Below are 23,340 nucleotides of genomic sequence, written 5' to 3' on the forward strand. Positions count from 1 at the left end.
AGCTTGACACCGGCTCAAAAGCCCAAATCAATTCTTTCAACCCCACAGCTTTTATCTTGTTTGTACATTCATGTGCTGCACGCTCACCCTATCGACCATCTATGATCACATATATCGCCAACTGAACCGGGGTCCAAGGGACTCACTTCAGGGGGGGCTGGTCTTAAGCTAGCATCTGTCCATTCTGCAAGGAGATTCGAGTCACCATTCATCTGATTGGGAGACACGACAAGATGAACATTTACAATCATAAATTATTTGTGAGATAAAAAAACTGATTTCTATTCTTGACAATGAAATACACATGCACTACAATCCTAAGATAGACCTTACCGGATCAAGTTGATTTAGGCCTCTCCGAGGAATTTGGATGAAGCATGTCTGTCGGGCTGGTGCCCTCTGAATGAGCCTGTACGCGGAAGATGTTATCTTTTTTTCTACGCACGCAGCAACCCATATTTTACTCATCAGTTCGACATGTGATACTCCAGAGTTCAAATTGAGAAGCAAACCTAGAGGCGCGCATCACCGGTGAATTACCTCGGTAACGAACATATAAAGCGCCGGCCATGAGGGACATGGAGCCACTGATACTGAATAGACCTGCAGTCACAATGCCAACTTTGTTGAAGGTTGTACTGAATGCATCGTGAGTGTCGAGCTTGAAGGCTGATACGATCATTGAAAGATTCAGCATAACAAGACCGACAAACACGAGGGCGCAGCTGATGCATCCGAAAGCCCCCACAAGCCATTCTCCAGTGAACTCCTGGGGTTCCTGTGCGTTCATATATGTACTACTGCGCGTTGGTCGGTTGTCATTCCAAATGCTATCGAATTGTCCAAAGAAGCCCATCGTCCCCGCGCCGACAGCACCGACGACAAATGTTGAAGCCGCCCAAGCTAAAAACACGGGCTGCGGGGTCACATAAGTGAAAAGATTCGCATAAGCTAAAGATGCACCGAAGAAAGCACTTTGTGCCAATGTGATAGAAGTCGATCGGTATGTGGAACGTAAGGTGATCATATACTGCGGGCTCATAATCGGAGCTAAGATTGGAAGTGAATCTGTCAGGTTCGAACGTCCAGCATTCATAAGGTCAAGTGGGCGTGGGTGTGATGAGGTCGCCATTGAGTTATATTGTTGATTATTGGCATCGTAGGTAGCTTGCTCTTTATTCAAAGAAAGATCTGGCGGCAAGAGCTGAATAGTGATATGTTGAGAAGCGCCGGACATCTTGCTATGTGATGAGTAGCTTCTGAAAAAAAAAGTAGACAATCTTAGATGATACTGCTTGAGGCTACAAGGTGCATGTTGTTCAGACAAAGCTATCAGTCGATTTGCTCACCCAGTGATGATTCAGCACCAAGGAAACTTTCGATGTCGATGATGTCCCAAGACGTTGCAATGGAAGCAGTTAGGATATGTCGATCGGGATATGAGAGGGGTGGGTCATAAGTTGGATACCACGCTTGGATGCATGTGATAGAGCAATTTCCAGTGAAACTCACGTTGAGCGTACGCCAGGGACCATCGGCTCAGTTCAGGTACGGATCAGGAATAGCCTGAGTCTAAGATGCGGCTCGCACCTGATCTCCTTCTCTTTTTGCGGGATGTCACACAATCTAATGATATACGAGAGTTTGAAATTGCATAATGGTCACCGGAGGCCTTCCTGCTGGGTTGAGTGTGATCTTAGGCACACGAGTCTTGGCCATATGTTTCATAGAGGCCAGGTTGAACGTGTATTCTTCGCTGAATGATAAAAGCCTAACGATGCTTAGAAGGCATACCAGCTTGGTGTAGGATGCTGAGGATTAATATTATGGCGGCCGTGAGTCCGACTCGTCACCGCAGGTTTCTGTGATCCATCTGAATCAGAAATTTCACCCCGTAGAACATCTTTTGGATTTTTCGATTATGCATGGTTATTGTTCTGGGTGATCTGAACAGTGAACATCTTGCGAATTCGCACACAGGATCAGGAGACAGACTTTATCCAGAGGATGTGGATTTGGATCATTGTCTGAATATGCTCATCAAAGCAAAGACATAGTGAGATATCGAAGGACAGTGAATCAAGATGGCACCTTTTCCTTGGCCATCTACCGCAACATCCCATGTTGAGGGAAAGGTTAGAAAGAAGTGCAGAGACTTACGTATTCATCAATTGCCCTCTTCCAATGATTACTATATTCTCTCCTTAGCTGGCCGGTAATTGCAAAACGCTTGGAGGGCTCATGTATTCTCTGGATTTCTGAAGGAACTTTATCATATCTCCAAAACCAAGTCCGGTCTACCAAACGAAATGTGTTTGGCAGATATATGTTACCTTACCTTTCCCGTTATAGAGAATATACCTAGCGATGAGGTGTTATTATAATTCACCTCTTGGTAAAAACCCTTCACTACGTGTGACTCAGCACCTTCAGCCTGGCGAGAGGGAATGCCAATATGTAAAATCTCCTTGCTCAGATAGCCATTGAAGACCTATGCTTTGCTTGAATGCGGTGTTCTTCAAGGTATTGTGGGAATAGCTTAAGCTTTCCCAAGAGACTTTGTCATGGTTGAGGTGGTTTTATATAAGCAGGTGTGGAAAGATATCTTCAATTTATATGGCATGCCAAACATCCATCATCCACCCCATACTAAGTTCAAAGTATACATGTACTATATCTTTTCCATAAAGCAGTTGTCCTGCTCCTTGGCAAGTGAAACAGAGGTTGGCCTGAGTCACATATATCACAATGTATAAATTTATGCCATACTCCTACATGCCAAGTGTCACAAACCTTGACCTGAGGCATGACAAAAGTCCTGAGGATCTAGGTGCTATCCAAATTTGACAAAAAATGTGCACATTAGGTGCACCTTTTCTGTGGAATATCAAGTATCCACCATCATTACCCTTGAGCCTGAAACTTTGAACCACAGGACCCAATTTCCTTTTATTCCAATCCAAGCTACCATATACCAAGCCTACCCCATCCACCTCATTCAGAACCTTTGCAATGTTTCAAAACTCAGAATTCAGTGTAGCCATTCTGGTCATTAAAAGACAAGCCTGGTAGCATGGTCAGGGACTGAGGATGGATCCTTCAAGCCAATTGCCAGAGTTACCTGCTCACTAATTACAGATTTCATGCACAGACATCAGCATTTTTGGGCAGAATAAATGATATTGATACAAAAAGCACACCTCACACACCATGAGGTGTATAGACCAAGGTTTAATCAGGTAGTCTGGGGTAGCAGTGCACAAGTTCACTTATCAAACACAAGAGAAATATACACATTTTTTGTTGTATTGCAGGTTCAATACCTTTCACACACATTTCTGTATTGCTTCCACCATTCCTCAAGGAGCTAAACATTTTTTGTTGTGTTTGAGTCAACACAACACAAGAAAATAGAAATGCAGTTTGTTGTGCTGATTGCACCCAAAGATTATGTATTCAACTTGATTTCAACTTACTAAATGTGTTGGTAATGCTCATAATCACATTTTGAGAACCAAATGACCAAAGTAACATGTAAATTGAGGGTAAACATCAAAGAAATGAAATATTGCACTTTGTTGTATATAATATCAGTACCAACATGTTGTACTGCAAATGCAGAGAAATGCTCAAACAAACCTTTTGATTATGTTACAGAGTATCTGTGATGAAAATTTGAGGGTTGCAACTTTGTTGAGGCCGCCGCAAAGCTGCAACACGCTCAATTTGTTTGTGTGTGGCTTATATTTTGGGGGTAGGTTTGGCGGGGGTAAAAATTAGAGAGGAAACAATTGTTTAAAAGAAACTGGGTCTTGAGGGCTGAGCTTTCAGGGTCAAAAAAATAGGAATCCAAAAAAACATGGCGATAATCATGGCGGGCACTTCATATATTGCCTAAAATCCAGAAAGATTGTGCTGGAGTCATGTATTTCAGTAACACAAATATCTGTACTTGATGATATCACTTCTTACAAACTGGTGCCGGTGTGGACAGTGGCACCGGTAGGGTTGGACTGCGAGTGCACAGCTTTTCCGGCACCACCCGCCAAGTGACGGAAATCTTGGCATGAACCAAGTGAAACTGAAAGTACCAAATCCCGGTATAAGACTAGTTTGATCGATAAATGGTTAATATGCTCATGAAGACGTACAGCCAAGGATGTATGAGGATGACCGAATGATGCAAAAAGTAAAAAGTTGAATTTTATATTTCCCAAGTTTAGCGTTAGTGCCAGTTGGTACATCCAACAAAAACAACGCTCCGGAAGAAGTTTCTTTTGTCGAAGGTCAACTTCTTACGAATAATTTCCAACGTTGTAGCACTTGAACGAAACACGAGTTGAGAAGAATCGGATTTCGATCGACCAACCAGATTCGTTCTACTAATCCATCCATCTCCGTTGACCTGCCCTCGACCTCAGTGTTTTGGTATCAACTTGGTTTCTTTGGTATTACTACCAGCAAGAATCGGATTTATCTGAAGTCTTCAAGCCTCTTGACTTCAAACTTTGATATTGATCACGAATTAGTTTATTTGAAGCTAGTACGAAAAGTGGGGTTTGAAGCGAAGTTCTAGTTCATCTCGATACTACAAAGAGGAATCAGTCAGTCTCTTTGTTAACCTTTCTTCTCTTGAACCTTTTCGGTATGTTTTTGAACTCGATCAAACTATATATGTTGGAACTTTTTGGCTCTACCACATTGATTGGAGGCCTCTCACTTTATCAGAGCCTGCCATCTTGTCTCCAAGATGTCATGGAGAAGTCTTAAATTTGGATTTGAAGGCTAAGACTTGAAGAATGTAGGCCAATTGTGGATTCATCTTTCTAACCTCATGAGATTAACTTTGTACATATCAAGCTTTTCTCCTGATGGATTTATCGTTTTTCAATGTTTTCTGTTTGCCGCTTGCCTTGACCCTCAGAGTTCTACGGAATTCTTTTCTTCCTTTATTTCCGTTGAAGTCCTTCCTGCGCCCGGCTGGTCTTTCTCCTTTAATTTGACTTTCATCTTCGAGCACAGCTAACCAAACATGATATAGTCTCTTGTCTGATCCTCTTCATCCTCCAGATGGCTTTCTTTTGAAGAAAGCCTCACTGCTGTGATTTACTCATTGTCAAATTTGGCCAATTCCTATCTGTTTTTGATTTCTTGTCCCAGGTTTTGCTTATTTTTTGCTCAGCCAGACTCAAACTTTTCCTTATCCCAATTCTGGTTATCCGGCTCTCACTGCCTTATTGTTTGCTTTGACTTGTCCTTTTTGGTCTGTAAACTCACATCAATTTCTCTCATAAACTACTTCAGGTCTACATTTCACCCGACACTCAGCTTTAATCAATTCCACAGGATATTGGTCATCAGCTCAGGCTATCAAATGTAAGTTTCTTGTTTTTGTTCTTTCTACATACATTCTCTTTTGAAACACATCACCTTTTTCTTACATAAAAACCTCATTGCGGCCTGTTTCCATAAACAGACTTTATATATCCTCTGTGCTTACAAGCTGCTGTAACCTTTCCAGTACTTTCCTATTGTGGATTGACAATTGCCTCACATTATTCCTGGCATAAGACATAGAACATTCTCCACTTCCAGAGCATCCAATTGGTGTGTGCTATCTTTGGGTCACTGTTTCACTGTCCTGCATACTCTCCTGGTGTTGTGAGTTGCTTGTTTCTCAATTCCAACTCTTCTGGCTATCTTGGAGGTTTGGACTCATGTGTAGACAGGTACACAACACAAGGGATTGTTGGACAGCTCAGGCACTGACTCCCATCTCCTCATCAAATGGCATCTAGTACTCTTTGGACTTTGAACCTCTCAGTGTCATCTCCATCCAACTAAATATGTGAGAAATCACCAGCATCATTACAGACCCTGCTCCCATATTTCCTCTACTTCATCAACTTATTGAAATTGCTGATTATTTTCTTACTACATCATCAGCACTGTTTACTTGAATTGGGTACCATCACATCCACTCCACCATCAGATTTGTCTTTATATCCTTTAAGCCAGGCCTTCATTGGCTGTTTTAGTGCTTTTGCTGTATATACTAGATAGATTTCACTTGTGAGCAATTATCTCTGCTGACCAAATTCCTTCCAAACAACCCTTGTCTCTGACTGATTGCCTCTATTTTACAGTCATTTCAAAATCTCACCAGAGATTAACCCAAATCCAATTTTACCTTTTGAATTTGGTGTTGGTGGTCTGGATCATTGCCAACCTTTGGAAAAGATTCAATCCATCACATCAACCACCTCAACACCTACCTTTTTTATTCACTCCTTTCAGTTTCTTTTCAATCTCTCAGCAGTCAAATAAAACAAAAAAACAAAAAAACAATCAACAGTCAGTCCCTCTTGCCATCAATCATCAATTGCACCGAGGCACAAACCTTATCACCTTCATTGTGTGTGGCTCTTTAGGGGACATTCCTTCACCGCTTTCACATCCATAAGAAAAGGTGTTATTGGTTCAGGGGGTTCTCAATACCACCTAACACGGCCAGCTCTTAAGGTTACTTGACTTTAATTGATCATTGAGCAGCCATCCATCCAAGGTGTTGGTGTTTTGCCAACAACTTGAGCTGGTGTGTTTGCTCTCTGATCTGGGCCTTCTGGTCCCCATCATCTTTTGTCATGAGCTTGCATAATTCATGGACCAGCAATGGTATTAACCCTGTTCAACCCAACCCAATTTCAGAGCATTCTTTGAATCACAATGTTTCTTTGATCAAGCCACACAATACCATATTGCTGCAGCATCCAACAAACATTCAGAGTCTCACCCATGACGTACCTAATCAATCAGTCACAGTTGATCCTCATCATCATTTCAATTATCAATCATTGACCCCTTCTTGGTTGTCTGTGCCATCCCCTATCAACAAACCCAGTCATAGTGGGCATTTATTGCTGCAAAACACTAGTGAATTGTCAAGTGTTGCGTCTCATGGTTCAATCTCTTCAATGAAGGCATCTCTCTGCACTTTGGCTGATGCATTGGACAGTCATCTGTTTCAAGAACACTTAACCTATCAAGGCTTTAGTCAACTTCAAACTCCAAGAATTCATGTGCCTTGAGAGATGATGCGCAGCTGCCACACAACACCAACTCACATGCCTTGAAAGACAAAGTTGATCTCTCAACTTGCTCCCTGTCTGTCTTTCCCGGCCAAAGTTTCCTCTTTGTTTCAACCTTCTCAACCTACTATAAAGAACCACCATGCCATTCAAAAGCGACTCTTGTGGCTGAATGTTGGGATCACCCTAGCTGGGCTCAACCTCCTCATCAACCTCTCAAATGCAACAGCAAATCAACAAGCATTCCCCAGGTGCTTGCTATGCCATTGTTTGATGTGTTGCCATCCTTTGCCTTCCCGTATCAAGATCCTGTTGAAAAAATGGAGTCAGTTGATGTGCTTGTTCCCAACTCCTACCCAGTACCACCACCACCACCTTACAAAGAATCAGCTGCACCACTCTCTGATCTAGCCAGTGAAATGGTTTGGGAACGTTGCTACACACCTGGTCCATATCAATCTCATTGTACCTCACCTCTCAACAAGCTGTTTTCAAACCCTGTAAATGATTCAACCTTTTTGGGGGGACTCCCTTCAGACCATCATGTGCAAGGATACAAAAACTACTACTCCTCAGTCAATTCTACCTCCCCATGGGCAGCAATTCATGGGCATCATCAAGTCAGCCCAGTCAACATGATGGGGGTTAACAAAGATGCAATGAAGGCTAATCACTTCCAACCAAATAGTCAACAGGATATCAAACCTTTGAGGACAGAGGTCAAACCTGCCTTTAGACGTTGGACTCAACAAGTGCTTGAACAAACTTTACTGTCACCTCAAGTCCTTGTCCTGGCTTTATACTATGTTGATGTACTTTCAGGACAGGATGTTTTTGGAGATTCCAATCAAGGCAAATCATCATTGATGCCTTACAAGACACTTCTGGCTGCTTTGGTCTTGGCTAACAAGACACTGGATGACCACAGCTATAAGAACTCCGTGAGCTATCATCCACTCAATCACATCTTGCAAATGTAACTTTCCTGTTCTCATTCCAACAGGTTTTCTGACTTACATTTTACCTCTTGGTGTTATCCAATCCAATTCCACCAAAGACCTTTGCAACCATTTCAAGCATGACCAACGCAGAAGTCAATACTATTGAGGCAGCAATGTTGAAAGCCTTGAAGTTTGATACACTCCCAGGAGCCAAAGAATGGAGGAATTGGTTAGGTGTGGTAGTGATGACAGGCAAACGTGCGAGAATGAATTCAGGGATGATTCGAAAGAAAGAAGAAGAAGTTTTGATTGAGAAGCTTAAACTACAGCATGATATGTTGATGTATGAATCAATCTTTGGTTAAGCTCCTAAGGAGCAAATATATCAATTTAACAATGGATATCCACCTCACCGTGGTATTTTTATGCCAAATTAATAGTTGTTGAATGCTGATTTTCTCCTGGGATTAATCAAGATTGATGCTTGTAGCACTTGAGTAGTTCACACTTTCCATTTGTCAGATTTTCAACACCATGTGAATGTGATGCATTGTTCACGGTTATGGCTATTAGGCAATCTCACTTTCCCAATGAAATTACAAGGTTCTAGGGTTGTTTCTACTTCTTTTCATTGCTACCAATCACTTGTTCAGAAAATCTGTACAAGAGAAACTTCACTGACTTTTTGAAGACATAAATTGATAATGGGTATCACTCAATAGCAATACAATGATGATGATAGATGGTAGCTCTTGTTATACAAGACAAAGGTTTTTCTCTTCTTGATAAATCTCTCTTGAGTTTTTTTTGAAGAGATTGAAGGGCTTGATAATAGTCATCATCAATTCATCATGTGTTGACGCTCATTATCATCTTCCAACCTATATTACCTTTTTCTTGATTTTCATTAGATGGAATTTGATCAGATTTTTTCATGAGATAATAGAGGAATGATAACATCAATATGTGTTTCAATTTAATTCCCATGTGTATGATTAGTGATGCATTATAGAGATTTGATCACACTTTTGTTTCATTCAATCCTTTTTGTTTTCTTTTGATCTTTTACATGTGATGGTTTTTGATTTTTACTTCTGATATCGTTGATGGTTGAGAAAGTTTTTGAGAAATCACAATTGTTTTGGTTGGTCTGGTGGATAAATATGTATTGAATGGTTGAAGAGATTTGAATACCCTCTGAGCATTGCCATTACATAATCATGCATTACAAGTACATATATCAAGAAATGGTAAAACAATTCAAGCAAAACCAACATGACTGTAGTCTGCGAAAGTCTCAAGAAGAACCCAAATAGAGGGCCAAGATCATGTACGTTTTGATGAATGAAAATAAGGAAAAAGTCAAGAGAGTGTTGAGAAGTGAAGAGAGCCTCGGATTCGAATGAGTGAGTATGTAAGAATCCCAAGGAGACCACTGCCAGCAGTTGATGATGCTCAGAGTGAGCCAGGAGAAAGTCACTCAACCCGTCTTGAACCAATGGACCAAGTTAGTATCATGCATCTCATTCACGAATGGTACGCACTACTACTAGTCTGACTCTCAAGATAAGAGATATCAAGTTCAATAGCTGACACTGACCATTCGATCTCAAACCTAGCCAATTCAAAACTTTGACATTCATACTCAACTCGAGAGTCGACACTGGAAACACTTCATCTGATTCAAAATATCAACATCGAATACTTCTTAACTGATGTCCTGGGGTGAAGAAGAAGATCAAGATGATTTCAATGCAATTCAAGCTGATCAAGATGGTGGAGATGATGATGAAAACGCAATGTCTGTCTCATCAGCAACTGGATCGGATAACAATAACTCATCAGGAAATCAAAATGAGGATCAAGATGATGATGATCAAGAGAATGCTGATGGAGATGATGACGATGACGAGGATGATGATGACGATGACGATCAAGAAAACGATGGAAGAGATGATGATGATGGCCAAGAGAACGATGATGAAGACGACGATGATGACGATGAAGATGATGAAGAAGGTGGTGAGGGAGAAAACGACGACGATGACGACGACGAAGAGGATGAGGATGAACAAGAACAAGAAGAGAATCGATCTAACTCCACCGATCAAGATGATGCTCAACATCAAATGGTCATCGACTCACAATCTCCATCAACTCAACAACACCTTCAAGCTTCTCAAAGCTTCAATACCTCAGGACAAGATCTATCACTTCAATCATCTTCTCAATCCCATCATCAATCTTCCTCTACTTCTCTTGATATCGATCCATCTCAAACCTTTCATCAAATCCAACCTTTTGCCGATTCTTACACTGATCGAGTCGCTCGTCGACGTCAAATTGTAACGGCTCCTAGGAAATTGTTAAAACCACCTGTCATCGATCCTTTGGTTTTTATCCCTCACGGTTGTCCTGTTCATGCACTTGCTTTACCTCCATGTGGATCTCATCTCTTCTCAGGTGGTCAAGATGGTTTTATTCGAAGGATCGCTATATACGAATCTGTGACTGGTTCGATGACTGAAAATTTAACCATGAGACAAGGTGGACATGTACCATTGATCGAGAAAGAGGGTGATAAAACTACTATATTTCTTACTGGGTATTGGGAGAATGAGGATAACGAACGTGCAGTTCAATCCATTCACAAGGTTGGAAATGATAATTCTAGATCCGCGAATCGATGGGGACCTAAGAGCGTAGGAAATGCTTCAAAAGTCAGTCCGGTCTATAGTCTAGCCGTTCAAAGCGAAGAACTTTGGGGATTGAGTGGAACAGAGGTAAGCACAGCCTGATTGATCCATAAAACATTGCTTGAAAAGTTTTGCCATTAACACATTGGTTCGATTGGTTCTTATTTTGATCACTCCGTATACAGTCAGGTAATATCAATCTCTTCACGATTCGACATGACGAAGGACAAATTCGACACGTGTTCAAGGGTGTCAATATACCACCAGGCCCACTTTCCACCTCATCTGAGATTTCCGGTCATAGACTTGGTTCAGTGGTTTCGGCTCTTGAGCTTAATCATGATCAAAACATTGCATTTAGTGGAGGATGGGATGGGAATGTGTTGGTAAGTACCTTTTTCTTCTTTCTTTTAATCTTATAGATCGATCACCATCTCTCGAGATCTTTACTCCGATCTATAATTACTCCACTGATGGCTTTCCACACCAAAAGGGATGGGATCTCAACACAGGTCAAGTTGTCAATCGATTCATAGCTCATGCTTCTCAAATCTCAACTGTCACCATGAGGCCAGATCATTCTAGTACGATATATGATTCCAAGAATTTCGATGAAGCATTAGTCGGTCAACGTTCACCCAAACCAGAAGAGCCTTATCATCCTAGTGAAGAAGCCCAAGAACCAGAACCAGTAGAACAACGGCAAGCATCCCAACCAGCGCCAACTCAACCTTCACCTGACAAACCTCCTTTTGAGGAACCTAAACTTGAAAGTTCACCACAAAAGCCTATGGTCATTGATGGAGAAGAGGAAGATGGGAATGATGATGACTCTCTCTTTGCTGGCTCTGGCTCAGATGGTTTACCAGATTCATCACCGGCACCTGTACCAGATCCAGTACCTACCCGACCTCGTAGTCCGACAAATGAATCTATCAATCCTACAACGTCTAATGGAGAAACTCGAACTCGAAATGAGAACCCTGATTTCTTCACCTCCTTGAGCTTTCCTACCGGTCCTGCTCCACCTAAACCCGTCCCACCACCTCTAGCACTACCCAACAGTAATACACCGGCCAACCCAGTCAACACACTACCACCACCAATATCACTACCACCTACACGTTTAGCACAAGTTCCATCAGTGACTGATTCATCATTACCATTATTAAATGAAGATGTACTATTAACGAGTGGAATAGATGGACAAGTATATTTATGGGATCGAAGGATCCAACCTGTGAATGGAAAAGGATTAGTACGAAAACTAGATTTACCCAAACATACTGCACCATGGACTTCATCTGTGACATGGTCAATCGATGGACGATCGATTTATGTAGGTAGAAGACATCATTCGATAGATGTTTATGATCTAAGGTTTAATAAGACAGTACAAAGAACCATTAGATTACCTAGTTCGTCTGGACCGATTAGTTGTGTGAAGATGTGGCCAGATGGAAATTCATTGGTTTGTGCTTCGTTTGATAATGTTAGATTATGGAATTTGAAATCAGAAGCCAATGGTGCTAAGATCCCATTTCGAATCATTCCTGGTAACTCTAGTGGAGTAGTTTCAAGTATGAGTTGAGTGAAAAAAACAACAGGATTTATATCATCTTTGATCTTTTTTTCCCAGAGAAATTCCAATGATAGAACTAATGTTTCTTTTCTTTTTTTCGGTTCATCAAAATAGGTATTACTCCTTCACAAAGATATTTAATTACTGCATCGGGTGATAGAGGATGGGAAAATACAAGTAATGAATGTGTTGTGATTCATGAAGTTAGAGCCACCTAAGAAAACCAAATGCAAAGCAAAACGAAACGAAACGAAGAAAAAAGTTATCAAATATATCAAAAAAAAAAATCCTGATCGAATGGGATCATTTTTCAAAAAAAATTGTATATAAATACGTTATGTACTTTGTTTTAAATTAAAATGGAACTTACAATAATTAGAGTTAAAAAAACACATTTTGTAAAATTATAAATGAAATCTTTATTTTTGAATGGTTTGGGTTTCTTATCAACAAAAGAAAGAGGTAAAGTTTAGAAATCTACAAGATTTTGATGACTTTGTGTATATCCTTTAACTTGAAAATTTACATAAAGGGAAATACAAACCTCAACCTCCTCTTTCTGTTCTGGTGAAATATGCTCATCCTCATCTCTTAAGATATAGGTAGAGAATTACAAAGACTTTTGTGATCAAGTTTTCTAGCTTGAGGTATGATTTCGATTTCAAAGATACAAATTGTAGGCGATGTAGATCTTTCGAAAATCAATTAATCATTCATACGTTACGTTCATGAAAGAGAAAACCAATCAACTAATATTCATCAATTTCTCTTGATGATTTTTTTTCATTCATATCTTTGGAATTATCATATCATAAGTACTTTTAAACCAAACTCTCAATTCTTTCTTTCATACAACCAAAAACAAAATCATAGATTGCAACCCAAAAAGCAAGGAGAACAAAATGAAAACAATCTATAAGGTTTTCTAAAGAATCAATAGGTTTCATGGGGGATTGATATATTTCATATAAAGATTTTTTATTCCCATTGAGACATTAATTTGGATTGATTTGAGAGAGAGTTCTTTCATCAAGTTTACATGGGTGGTGTGGGAGGTGTGACACCTTGTAAAGCAGTTTCATCTAATGGTGAAGATTCAAGTTGGATTCCGATTCCAAATTTAGATTGAGACTGTTAAACAAAAAACAAATCATTCATCAATCACTCCACCCAAACCAAGTGACATAAATGTATTGTACATTGAAGCAAGAGAAGAAAGAGAAGAAGAAAAAGACAAACCTTGAAATGATCTAATTCACCAGCAATCGAAAAAGTAAAAGTAGGAGCGATTCTTTGTTCTAACAACATTGAAACCTTACCATGTGAATCGATTTGAGACCGAATAGTAGCTTGACGTAAATCATAACGTACACCAAAGGTTGTCAAAGCTTTTCGTTCAGAAGGTGAAGGATGAGGTAAACAAACTAAATCTAAACCAGCCTCGACCTTATCCGATAACTTTTGCCAATAAGTAGCTTGTAAGATTCCTTGACCCGATAAATTTAAAGTAGAGATCCAATCTTTTTTAGAAGAAGTCCATTTTAATAAATAAGATAAACTTGCATCTTCCATTGGAGGTTGGATTTGCCAAACTGATTCGATTCCGAATGATAGTCTAGAATGTAATGATTGTAAGTATTGAGTGATGAAGATACCAGATTTATCAATCGGATTAGGATTGTAGATCTTAAATGATAAACTATAATCTTGACCTCTTCGATCATGTTCTAATTGAGTAACAGATGGTGAAGAAGTAGAAGTAGGCCATTGGATTTGTAATTTTGAAATATCTTGTTCTGTTGGCCATCTATAATTCAATCGACCCATCAAAGTAGCATCATTATCAAGACTACCTTGAGCAAAGATCTAATATGAACAGAATTTCAATATTCGTATCAGTCGTTCAAATCAGAAGAATGGTTTAAGTGATGATTGAGTTGAGTAAATTACTTTGTTTGTCGCATACATTGCACCAAAGTTGTATGAACCAGGATTAGTACCACCCATGGCAGCCGAACCACCTTGAGCACCCAAACTAAAACTATGGGTCACATTAAAAGCAGGGTTTAATGATAAAGCTTTAGATAATTCAGCTCTTGCTCCATCAAAGATATAATTAGTTAAATGAACACCTATCAGATTTCCGAAATCAACATCAAATCAAATCAAATCGAATCAAATCAAATCGAATCAGTGGATTGTAAATAATCAAGTGAATGAATGAGAAATGGATTGACCTTTGAGTTCTCTACCTACTTGTTCATATGTACCAGGTTCAGGTAAGTTTAAAGAATCTCTCCAAGATGAGATTTTGTTGATAAAACTGTTTAATGGAGAGAATAGATTGATAGATTGATTGGGAATAGGAGATGATGAGATGGTGATCAAATCAAGTGATTGAGAACTAGAAGGATGTTGATTTGATTGGTTTGACATTTTTTGATTGCTGAGTTTGATTGAACTTGATTGAAGATGGATTGGATTGGATGAGAATGAATTTTATTTTTTTCCAATCAATCGAAGCTGCGTAAACTGCGGATAACTGAACTCCAACTTGATCCGATTCCCGATCATCATTTCGAGTAATTATCCGAAACTCAAACGGGTCAGCACTCTAAAGAATGTTGCAGAAAATGATAACAAGGCAACCACAACTACCTATTACTAACCAACAACTCAACATCACCAAGACCAAGACCAAGTCCAATCAAACTCATTCAAAAACACGAAAAACATAAAAGAAACAAACCAAGAAGAAACAAATCAAAGAAATCCATCCAACCTATTCCATCATGACATCCAATTCACCCAACAAAATCACCAATCCATTAAACTCACCATCTTCATCTTCAGCTCAACTAAGTCCTCTAACATCTCAACCTCCTAACCTATCAACACATCCAAATGAACATCATATCATCATTCAATCACCTAAATCACCTACTCATCCAATCCATCAACCTATCGATGCTAATCAATCTAATCATCATCCTAGTAGAGCAAAAGTGATTTCGACAGTTTCGTTTTATTTAGTTGCTGCTTTAGTCATGGTCATGGTTAACAAAGTTGAGTAACACATCCAATTCAAAAAAAAATCACAAATCTGAAACTTCTTCAAAAACTGACGAGAAAATTGATTTGTTTTCTTATTTAAAATCCAAAAAAAGTGGGTACTGAATTCAATACCAGCACCACTTTTCTTTTTGTTTTGTCAATTGGTCATAGCAGTGATCTTATTGAAACTGTTTGCTTGGTTTGGGATCTTTACTTTACCTACTTTACATTTATCGATTTTGAAATCTTTGGTACCATTGATTTCTATCAATGTCTTAGGTCTTACTTTTAATACTTATTGTTTACAGTTTGTTGATGCATCATTTTATCAGGTAAGCTTATCCATCTTTTCAAACCATTTGACCAGAAAAAACCAAAACTAGATGAAATTGACTGAATAAATTCTTCGGGGTTTTTTTGATGTTTTAGGTGGCAAGAGGATTGATCTTACCTTTTACGGTTTTAGCTTCATATTTATTTTTAGGTACAAGATCATCACCCAAGATTCATTTATCAATCTTTATAGTCACTCTAGGCTTCATCATCGGAGTCTCATCCGAAAGATTAACCGTTTCTCATCTCGGTGTAGCCTTAGGTATCTTTTCATCCCTGACGACTTCAATGCATGCGATCATCATGAAACGAGCGTTGTCGAAAGTATCAGGTACAATCGATCTCACTTATCTTACAAACCTTTATTCGGCTCTCTTGATCTTTCCTTTTATTGTGATCATGGGTGAACTTCAAATCGTCTTGAGTTTACTCATCGGCGCTCATGATGCTAGTAAAACCTTTTGGTTAGGCACTTTGGTCACCGGTTTGTTTGGGTTTTTGATTGGGGTGGCTGGGGTGCTTTCGATTAAAGTCACTTCTCCTGTGACTCATATGATTAGTTCAGCTGTTAGAGGTGTATTCCAAGTAAGTGAAAAAAAAAAATTAACCCCGATTTTCAAATTCAAATCTCAAGAAGGAGACAAAGAAACTGATGTTTCGTTTTGGGTGTGTTTCTTAGACTGTTCTAAGTGCTTCTGTGTTTGGTGACGTGATCACCCCAGGTAGATTAGGAGGCATCTCGATGATCTTAATAGGTTCGATTTATTATACATGGGTTAAAGATCAAGAATTGAATTCTCCCTCTTCTACTTCTGATCTTAAAGTGAATGAAAGGATTCATATGAAAGATTTTAATGAGATTCAACCGCTGGTGAATGAGAATGATGAAGAATTGAATGAGATGGATGAAGATGATCGAGAATTACTTGAAGCTGCTAAACAACTTGGGATTGATAAATGAATTTAAAATCTTAAAATCTTAAAATCTATAGTTTACATCTTAAGTGATTTGATTTAATATTTGATGAAATTCGGTGTCTTTGTTGGTTTTTTTTGTTAATAGACTCTTTTTTTTGATTTTTTTGATTTTTTTTTTCTCAATAGATAGATATCTTACTCTTGTTTTCTTCTTTATTCTTTGATACAGATAAATCATGATACAAAGTTAATTTGTTTGTTTGTTTACATTTTTCTTTCTTTTCGTTGTTCATAAATTTCTCTCTCTCTCTCTCTGTGTATCTTTTGCATTTTGTTTTGTTTTGTATATATATATATATGAAAAACATTTGATTTCTTTTATGTTTTCAAAAAAAAAAATCAAATTATCGTATCTAGAAAAAGTGGCTTTTTGATTAGACCATCTGAGGTTTTGGTTTTACGAATTTTTTGAAAAAAAAAGGTTTGAATTGTGATGGAAAACGGGTTGAGCTGATCAAGTTCCACTCGCTTTCATATCCGATCCCGCAGATTTGTAATGCGTTATCGCAAAGAAGACACTTGCAGTGGTTGATTTGGTTGACTGTCGCGGAACTGCTCAACTTCAACCGCTGATTTGTAGGTGTAAATGTGAATCAGGTTTAAATTTCTTTCAACAAGGTACAAGAGGCTCACATGACGATAAAACATGATCACTGAAATCAGAGTGAAACCATTGAGATATGAAAGAAATCAGATCAAACATTCTATCTATCAACTTGAACTGATTGTTCTAATTATAATCTTCATTTGAGCATATTAAGAACAATGGCTTTATCACCTCGACATTCAAGACCACTCTTGATCCTCAGTTGCATCACCATCTCATCACTCTTTTTTTATTACTTTCCTACATTTCGTTCAACTGATCCTATAAACACTGTTGAAGAAAAAATAAATTCACAACCATCTGATGGATTCCTTCAACAACAAACAAATGATCATCAATTGAAATTAAATCCAATTAGTCTTCAACATCAAAACACAAGTTTGATAGAAGAGGATCAAAATTCTACAAAATGGTATCAAAACCCATCTTTCTTTTCTGATCGTTTGATTTATTCTCCTACAGTTTTGGTCAAACCAACTAAGATTTTATTCTTTGCTGATCTTGAAGGTTAGATTCTTAATTTGACTTTTCAATACTAACTCTTCACACATGTTTGAACTGAACTTAGACTTTACTCTAGATTCGTATGTTCGCACAGATACATTCTTTTACGAAACATACGGTGAGCCTCGATTTTTGAACTCCATTCAACCAATCCTAAGCTAACCAACCCAATCTCTGTAGAGGCAGCACAAAAGCATCCAAGTATTATAGCCAAATTCTGGGGACCTGGGTATTCAGATTACGATCCGAATGAAGATTGGAATCAAAACATTAATAAGAGATTTGGTTGTGGTTACTTTCAAATCGTGTTTACTCATTATGGTTTGATTAAGATTTGGGATGAGTTATTGACTACTAAACCATTAGAATGTAATACGCTTTTGATCGTTAAAGGTGGGGATTGTAATTTTGGACAATGTGTTAAAGATAGTTATTTATTGAATGGGAACATCACATTGGTTAGGTGAAGTTCTTTCGATTTGATTAGATTTTTTTTTATTTTTTTGATTTCTGTATTGAAGTTTCTTACTTTTCTTTTGTAAAGAACAGGTATGCAAATGAATTAGTCGAAATGTATTCTTATTTAAATATCCTTAAAGCCAAGAATCGAAAATATGATTATTTATCGGATGATGAATTAAGTCAAAAGTTTCAATTTCAACTCTTTGGTCATGTTCCTGATACAGCCAACGAATGGGATTTTTATCCATTAGTAAGTTTAAAGAGATTTAAATCTTTCTTAATTCATGATCTCTGATCCAATGATGTTTTTTTATTTTCATTTGGATGGCTTTAGGATGATTGGGAATCAAAGATATATGATGCAGTACTTTTTGGTAAAATCAATAGTTACTATCCTCTTAGGTTTGCCTTTGATTCACTCACTTTTCCATCTAATGACCTTTACATTAATAATATAACCTTTTTTTGATTTTTTTTTTCAAAAGAACAACCGTAGCCAAAGCTATCCAAGCCAGTCAAACCTTTATAGTGAATTCCATCAAACTCCGTTTGTTGCTCATTCCTCAAATCGATTTCCCCCCCAAAAAAAAACACTGATTTTGTTTTTCTGATATCATACAGCTGAACTAGATCCGAATTGGAAAGACTTGAAACCTCCAAAGAAATTGAATTGGTTAGATCCATCACACGATCTTCAAAGAAAGATTTTACAAGACTTTAGTAAGAACATGAGGCAATCTAAAATATGTGTATTTGATGGATCGATTGAAGGAAAATTCATTCGAAAGTTTTCTCAAGCTATGTTATCTGGGTGAGTTTTGAAGAAAAACTTATGAAAGAGAGATTCTGAGGTATAAGTTTTGATTGAGGATTGGGTTTTTGACGAATGAATGGATTATAGATGTGTGATTGCTAGTGATTTACCCAATGATCATGATACGATCTTAAAGAATAATATTATTGAATTAAAATTAAATTCGACTATTGAAGTATTAAACCATCTTTCTACCAATTCTTTGGGTCTTTGAGTTTGATTTGGATATTTTTGTTTTTTTATAGGAAATCAATAAAGCCATCAAAGCAGCTTTATTGGATGAAACCGAATTGAAAAGAAAAGCGTCTGTCTTACTAAGATATGCTCGACAACATTTAACGAGTACGAGAGAATTAGATTTGATGATCGAAAGTGCTGATCGGTGAATTCCTAAACTTATTCCTTTTCTCTAAAACCGATTTTGGATTTTTTTTCGTCGAGAATGATTAACTAAGGGAAGATTGATTGGTTGTTTTTCTTGACGCGTGGTTTAATAGATATCGGAATGGTGAAAGAGGGTATTGGTTTCCTACTGCTTTCTCTGCATTCTGTAGAAGGTATAATGTTGAAGATCCTGGGATAGTACCAGAATGGTAAGTCAAGTTTATTTTCATCGTTTCCTGAGAATGAATATAAGACGGTTCTTTAAGAAACGAGTTTATCAAAGAAAAAAGAAACTGATGTTGGGATGATTTGAAAATGGTTTCTAAATTCAAAAGGTGCAATGGTGTAGATTTTGTTGTTCCTGGCTTTTCTAATTGAATTTGTTTTTGATGTTGTAGTTTTTTTATTGGAAAAAGATGTTGGACTGGCTTTAGATTGGGATCTGGTTTCTAGTGGAATATTATATGATTTGAAGAAATGTGTAAACATTTGAATTCGATGATAATCATTCTTCAAAGAAAAGGAACTCAAATAAGAAAACTCTCAGTTTCTGAGAGCGGTAGTAGCATGGCCGATCATCACGAGAGGAGGATACGTTTCAGTGTATCATCATCTGAGTAGAAGATGAGCTGAGTTGGGCAAAACTTATTGAGCGAGATTGTGCATTGGTGTTTCTGTCATATACACCCGCACTGCTCTTTATCTTCTTTGGAACAAAAGAAGATGTAAATTCCTTTTCAACTCGTTATAATATGAATTTCGGTTTTGGATGACTACTTTTCTCTGAGACTCTAAAGCGTCTGCTTGTTGTATGAGAGGTTGAAAACCCTGATAGTATACTTGCAGACCTCGAATAAGAAGTTGGTCAAAACTCGAGAGATGAACTGGACTGAGTTGAAAATGACGGCTCTGATATAGACGTATCTTTTCACCTTGGGCACGTTCATTGTATTCTAAGAATAGAGCCTTTGATTTTACATAGTATTATTAACTAACCATCAAGTGCATCTTGAGCGTTTGGTTTATTGACGAAATCAATTGGCATCTCTAAAGCACTGCCGTAGGTGATCGCGCGAAAAGCTCATTATGACTCTGAGGGTGAGCCTAACTAGGCTGGGCCCAGTTCTCTTTAACCCATGAAGACCTTCAATTTCTTGGTGAAAAATCCGGTTGGCCGCGGTAAATGTGGAATAACCTTGACCTAATAGTAACATGAAAGATCACTAGACTCATGATTGGTCTCAAGGTCGATCGGGCTAAAGAATTGAATTTCATGAATCTTGCCAGCATTTGGACCATTGTCATAGATGATAGGACTAACACTTGGGTCGTAACCATACCATGACGCATCTTTTGTCTTTCTGCTGGTAGTCGACCTCGTCATAGTGGTTCAAGGATATGATATAAAGACTGTTCTGTTGCGCGAGGATATCCAACAATTTCCATCAACTTCTTATTCACATACATTATCAATTACATTCCTCATTTCCTGCATCTTATAAAGTTTTCCCTTTGACGGTCTTTCTTTTCAAAACCTTTTTAAACACTTCAAAACTCGTCAAAATGCAATTTTTCACCACCTTCATTGCAACTGTGACCATCGCTGGTTGGTGGCTCATATCTGATTGAAAATGCTCACATCTTTGCTTACAAGTTTCCTTCTTTATAGCTTCCGGTTTGTTGGCCGCACCTCAATACGACCCAATAAGCCTTGCAAATGAACTGCTCAGGTTAGTCATCTTATACTATACTCGTTTTCTTCGACCAAGAAACTGATTTATGATATTATGATCTTAGTGTGGCCGCACCAGTGGCCGCAATCACTATGGATCCGGTAGTTTTGGAAAGGCGAGGCACCAATCACTATGTCCCAGCAAGTTTACAAGCTCCTACTGCTTCCAAAGCTGTCTTACCAGCATCTATCCCCATCCTTGACCAAATGTACGGACATCTCGAGACGTGCATGAATGGACTCGAGATCCATTCTTCGAACATCAAAACTCATTGCGACAGCACCAACGAAGCAAACGCATCCGAAAAAAGTCAAAGCTTATTAATCGAGCTTCAAGCCATCATGGCTTTGTTTATGACTTGTATTTCTGGAATGACCTTGACCATGAGAACTGCCATGTCTAGCGGACTTCAAGCTTCTCAGTCAATGGTAACCGAAGGTGCTATCCATTCAATGGTAAATGATCATTCATTGGATCAACTTTCACCGATTCTCCATTCAATGACCTTACTAACATGTCTTGTGTTGATTTCAGTCCGACTTCGGTGGCCTCTTTATCAAAATGACTGCCACATTGAAAGATATGTATACCCACATGTCACAAGTCACCTCGGCTCACCCCATCATTATGCAAACCTGCGGTGGTAAGCCATTTTCCTTCTTGTCCAAATACGAGCTGTTTATCAAGACTCATGTCCTGCTTGAACTTTTGAATTAAATCAGGTATGATGGTCGAAGTGTCTGTGAAACTCACCTCGATCACTTCAGCTTGTGTTCCAATGAAAGGATTCTCTGCAGAAGTGATGAGTAAAGCTGGAACTAACTTTCAAGGATACCAACAAGTTGGATTTGGTTTCAATTCATTCTTGAACGTACTCGCATAAATGAAAACATTATTTTTTCTTATTACTTGTTAACTTCATACACATTCATTTTCACAATTCATTTTCTTATCTTGTGCAATAAATCTCCTTCTTTGCAATTTCAATACTTTATTCAAACATTTGCAACTTCATTCTTCCTGATACCGTCGATTCCTTGTGACGCATATCAACCCACTGCACTTGATTGAACTCGAAACATGATACATCTGCACTTGTCCACTAAATATTCTTCCTAGGATTTGAAAAGACCTCATTTCAGCGTACATGAGTGTTAGAAGATGATTCTTACTCGAATTGCACAGCCCAGAGACTCCATGTTAAGTTCCTATATCAGCTCCATTGATATCATTACTTATCATCATGACAATATGGAATCAACTTCACGAATTCCTTTGCGACTTTATCGGATCAAAAAAAGTCCCAACGTAATCAGAGGGGCATGAGTTGTAGGAAAAAAAACACTACTGATAATTGGGTTTATGGTATCGCTCATTAAATCAACTTAAATCCCTAAGCCACCCCCCTTAAAAAAATTCTGCCAGCATTTATGCTGAGAATTTTTGCTTTAAGGTAGAGTTGCTACAGGGATTTAAGATAACGCATCCCCCTTCTGGGTATCCAAGGGTCATTTGACCACAGGGACCCGAGGAATGCGGTGTGTGATCTTAATTTGGCTGACTCGTTGGCTCTCTATTTATACTTTTTTCTGCGCTGCCATTTTTTACATCCAGGCATTGAATCGGCAACGCTTGCTTATCAAACGCTTTGAAAAGCATGCTTATCAAACGCTTTGAAAAGCACTCCTTCTCAGCTCAACCGATCCAAATGTCCCCAAGCGACACCCAGATGTGTTTCAATAGCAATTCACACTTGCTTTTCAAAAGCAATCAAGCTATTCTTACTGCTTTAGATGCCTTGAATGTCCGCAACCATGATCCTTATGATTTTAAATAGCATTTTAACGTATCTTATTCCGTACATTGCACCAAATCCCTATGCTTTCCAACTGGACTGAAACCCCAGCCACGAGATTGTTGGTAAGCTTGCGAGCTTTTGCATTTGAACATCATCATTGATGCTGTCTAAAAGTAGGCGCTCAATCTACTCCACAACCCCTCAAAAGGGCCTACATATAGCTATTTTTACCGCGGCTTTGAAAGCTTCAAATATTCTCAAAGCGAACACCTTATCAATTGCTTTTTGAAAGTAGTCACATAGCTTTTCATCCCTCAACAGCTCTTATAACCCAACACGATCGTGATTGTTTTCTGAGAGCTGCCA

The 23,340-nt window shown here is 38.4% G+C and overlaps 7 protein-coding genes across 7 annotated transcripts; 5 read left to right on the plus strand and 2 right to left on the minus strand.

Annotated features, from left to right (window-relative positions):
* Nucleotides 1–460: 460 nt before the first annotated feature.
* Nucleotides 461–3,534, minus strand: MELLADRAFT_111558 (uncharacterized protein; the record flags this gene model as incomplete). The annotated part of the gene is made up of 8 exons (XM_007415982.1): nt 461–1,204; nt 1,639–1,756; nt 1,795–1,862; nt 2,161–2,297; nt 2,339–2,361; nt 2,794–3,005; nt 3,210–3,268; nt 3,477–3,534. 8 exons carry the CDS (start codon nt 3,532–3,534, stop codon nt 461–463), a joined length of 1,419 nt encoding a protein of 472 aa, XP_007416044.1.
* A 3,110-nt stretch (nt 3,535–6,644) lies between these two features.
* On the plus strand, nt 6,645–8,394 carry MELLADRAFT_93011 (uncharacterized protein; the record flags this gene model as incomplete). The annotated part of the gene is made up of 3 exons (XM_007415896.1): nt 6,645–6,821; nt 7,055–8,029; nt 8,146–8,394. 3 exons carry the CDS (start codon nt 6,645–6,647, stop codon nt 8,392–8,394), a joined length of 1,401 nt encoding a protein of 466 aa, XP_007415958.1.
* A 1,320-nt stretch (nt 8,395–9,714) lies between these two features.
* Nucleotides 9,715–12,689, plus strand: MELLADRAFT_50301 (uncharacterized protein; the record flags this gene model as incomplete). The annotated part of the gene is made up of 7 exons (XM_007415897.1): nt 9,715–10,812; nt 10,911–10,976; nt 11,016–11,111; nt 11,219–11,351; nt 11,535–11,642; nt 11,856–12,311; nt 12,422–12,689. The coding sequence occupies 7 exons, from the start codon at nt 9,745–9,747 to the stop codon at nt 12,523–12,525; spliced, it is 2,031 nt and encodes a 676-aa protein (XP_007415959.1).
* A 466-nt stretch (nt 12,690–13,155) lies between these two features.
* Nucleotides 13,156–14,762, minus strand: MELLADRAFT_45344 (uncharacterized protein; the record flags this gene model as incomplete). The annotated part of the gene is made up of 4 exons (XM_007415981.1): nt 13,156–13,438; nt 13,547–14,173; nt 14,258–14,439; nt 14,545–14,762. The coding sequence occupies 4 exons, from the start codon at nt 14,741–14,743 to the stop codon at nt 13,343–13,345; spliced, it is 1,104 nt and encodes a 367-aa protein (XP_007416043.1).
* A 700-nt stretch (nt 14,763–15,462) lies between these two features.
* Nucleotides 15,463–16,655, plus strand: MELLADRAFT_39559 (uncharacterized protein; the record flags this gene model as incomplete). Its single annotated transcript, XM_007415898.1, has 3 exons — nt 15,463–15,693; nt 15,791–16,279; nt 16,374–16,655. Coding segments are annotated over 3 exons (1,002 nt in total), but the record flags the coding sequence as incomplete, so codon positions are not given.
* A 782-nt stretch (nt 16,656–17,437) lies between these two features.
* Nucleotides 17,438–19,896, plus strand: MELLADRAFT_111563 (uncharacterized protein; the record flags this gene model as incomplete). Its single annotated transcript, XM_007415899.1, has 11 exons — nt 17,438–17,786; nt 17,848–17,901; nt 17,964–18,246; nt 18,333–18,495; nt 18,580–18,647; nt 18,731–18,792; nt 18,867–19,056; nt 19,147–19,234; nt 19,305–19,441; nt 19,557–19,652; nt 19,842–19,896. The coding sequence occupies 11 exons, from the start codon at nt 17,438–17,440 to the stop codon at nt 19,894–19,896; spliced, it is 1,545 nt and encodes a 514-aa protein (XP_007415961.1).
* Nucleotides 19,897–21,006: 1,110 nt separating this feature from the next.
* MELLADRAFT_93016 (uncharacterized protein) lies at nt 21,007–22,059 on the plus strand (the record flags this gene model as incomplete). The annotated part of the gene is made up of 5 exons (XM_007415900.1): nt 21,007–21,049; nt 21,113–21,173; nt 21,241–21,631; nt 21,711–21,819; nt 21,899–22,059. 5 exons carry the CDS (start codon nt 21,007–21,009, stop codon nt 22,057–22,059), a joined length of 765 nt encoding a protein of 254 aa, XP_007415962.1.
* Between the last annotated feature and the right edge of the window lie 1,281 nt (nt 22,060–23,340).

Source organism: Melampsora larici-populina, assembly GCF_000204055.1.
Source record: "Melampsora larici-populina 98AG31 unplaced genomic scaffold MELLAscaffold_55, whole genome shotgun sequence".
Taxonomy (NCBI): Eukaryota; Fungi; Basidiomycota; class Pucciniomycetes; order Pucciniales; family Melampsoraceae; genus Melampsora; species Melampsora laricis-populina.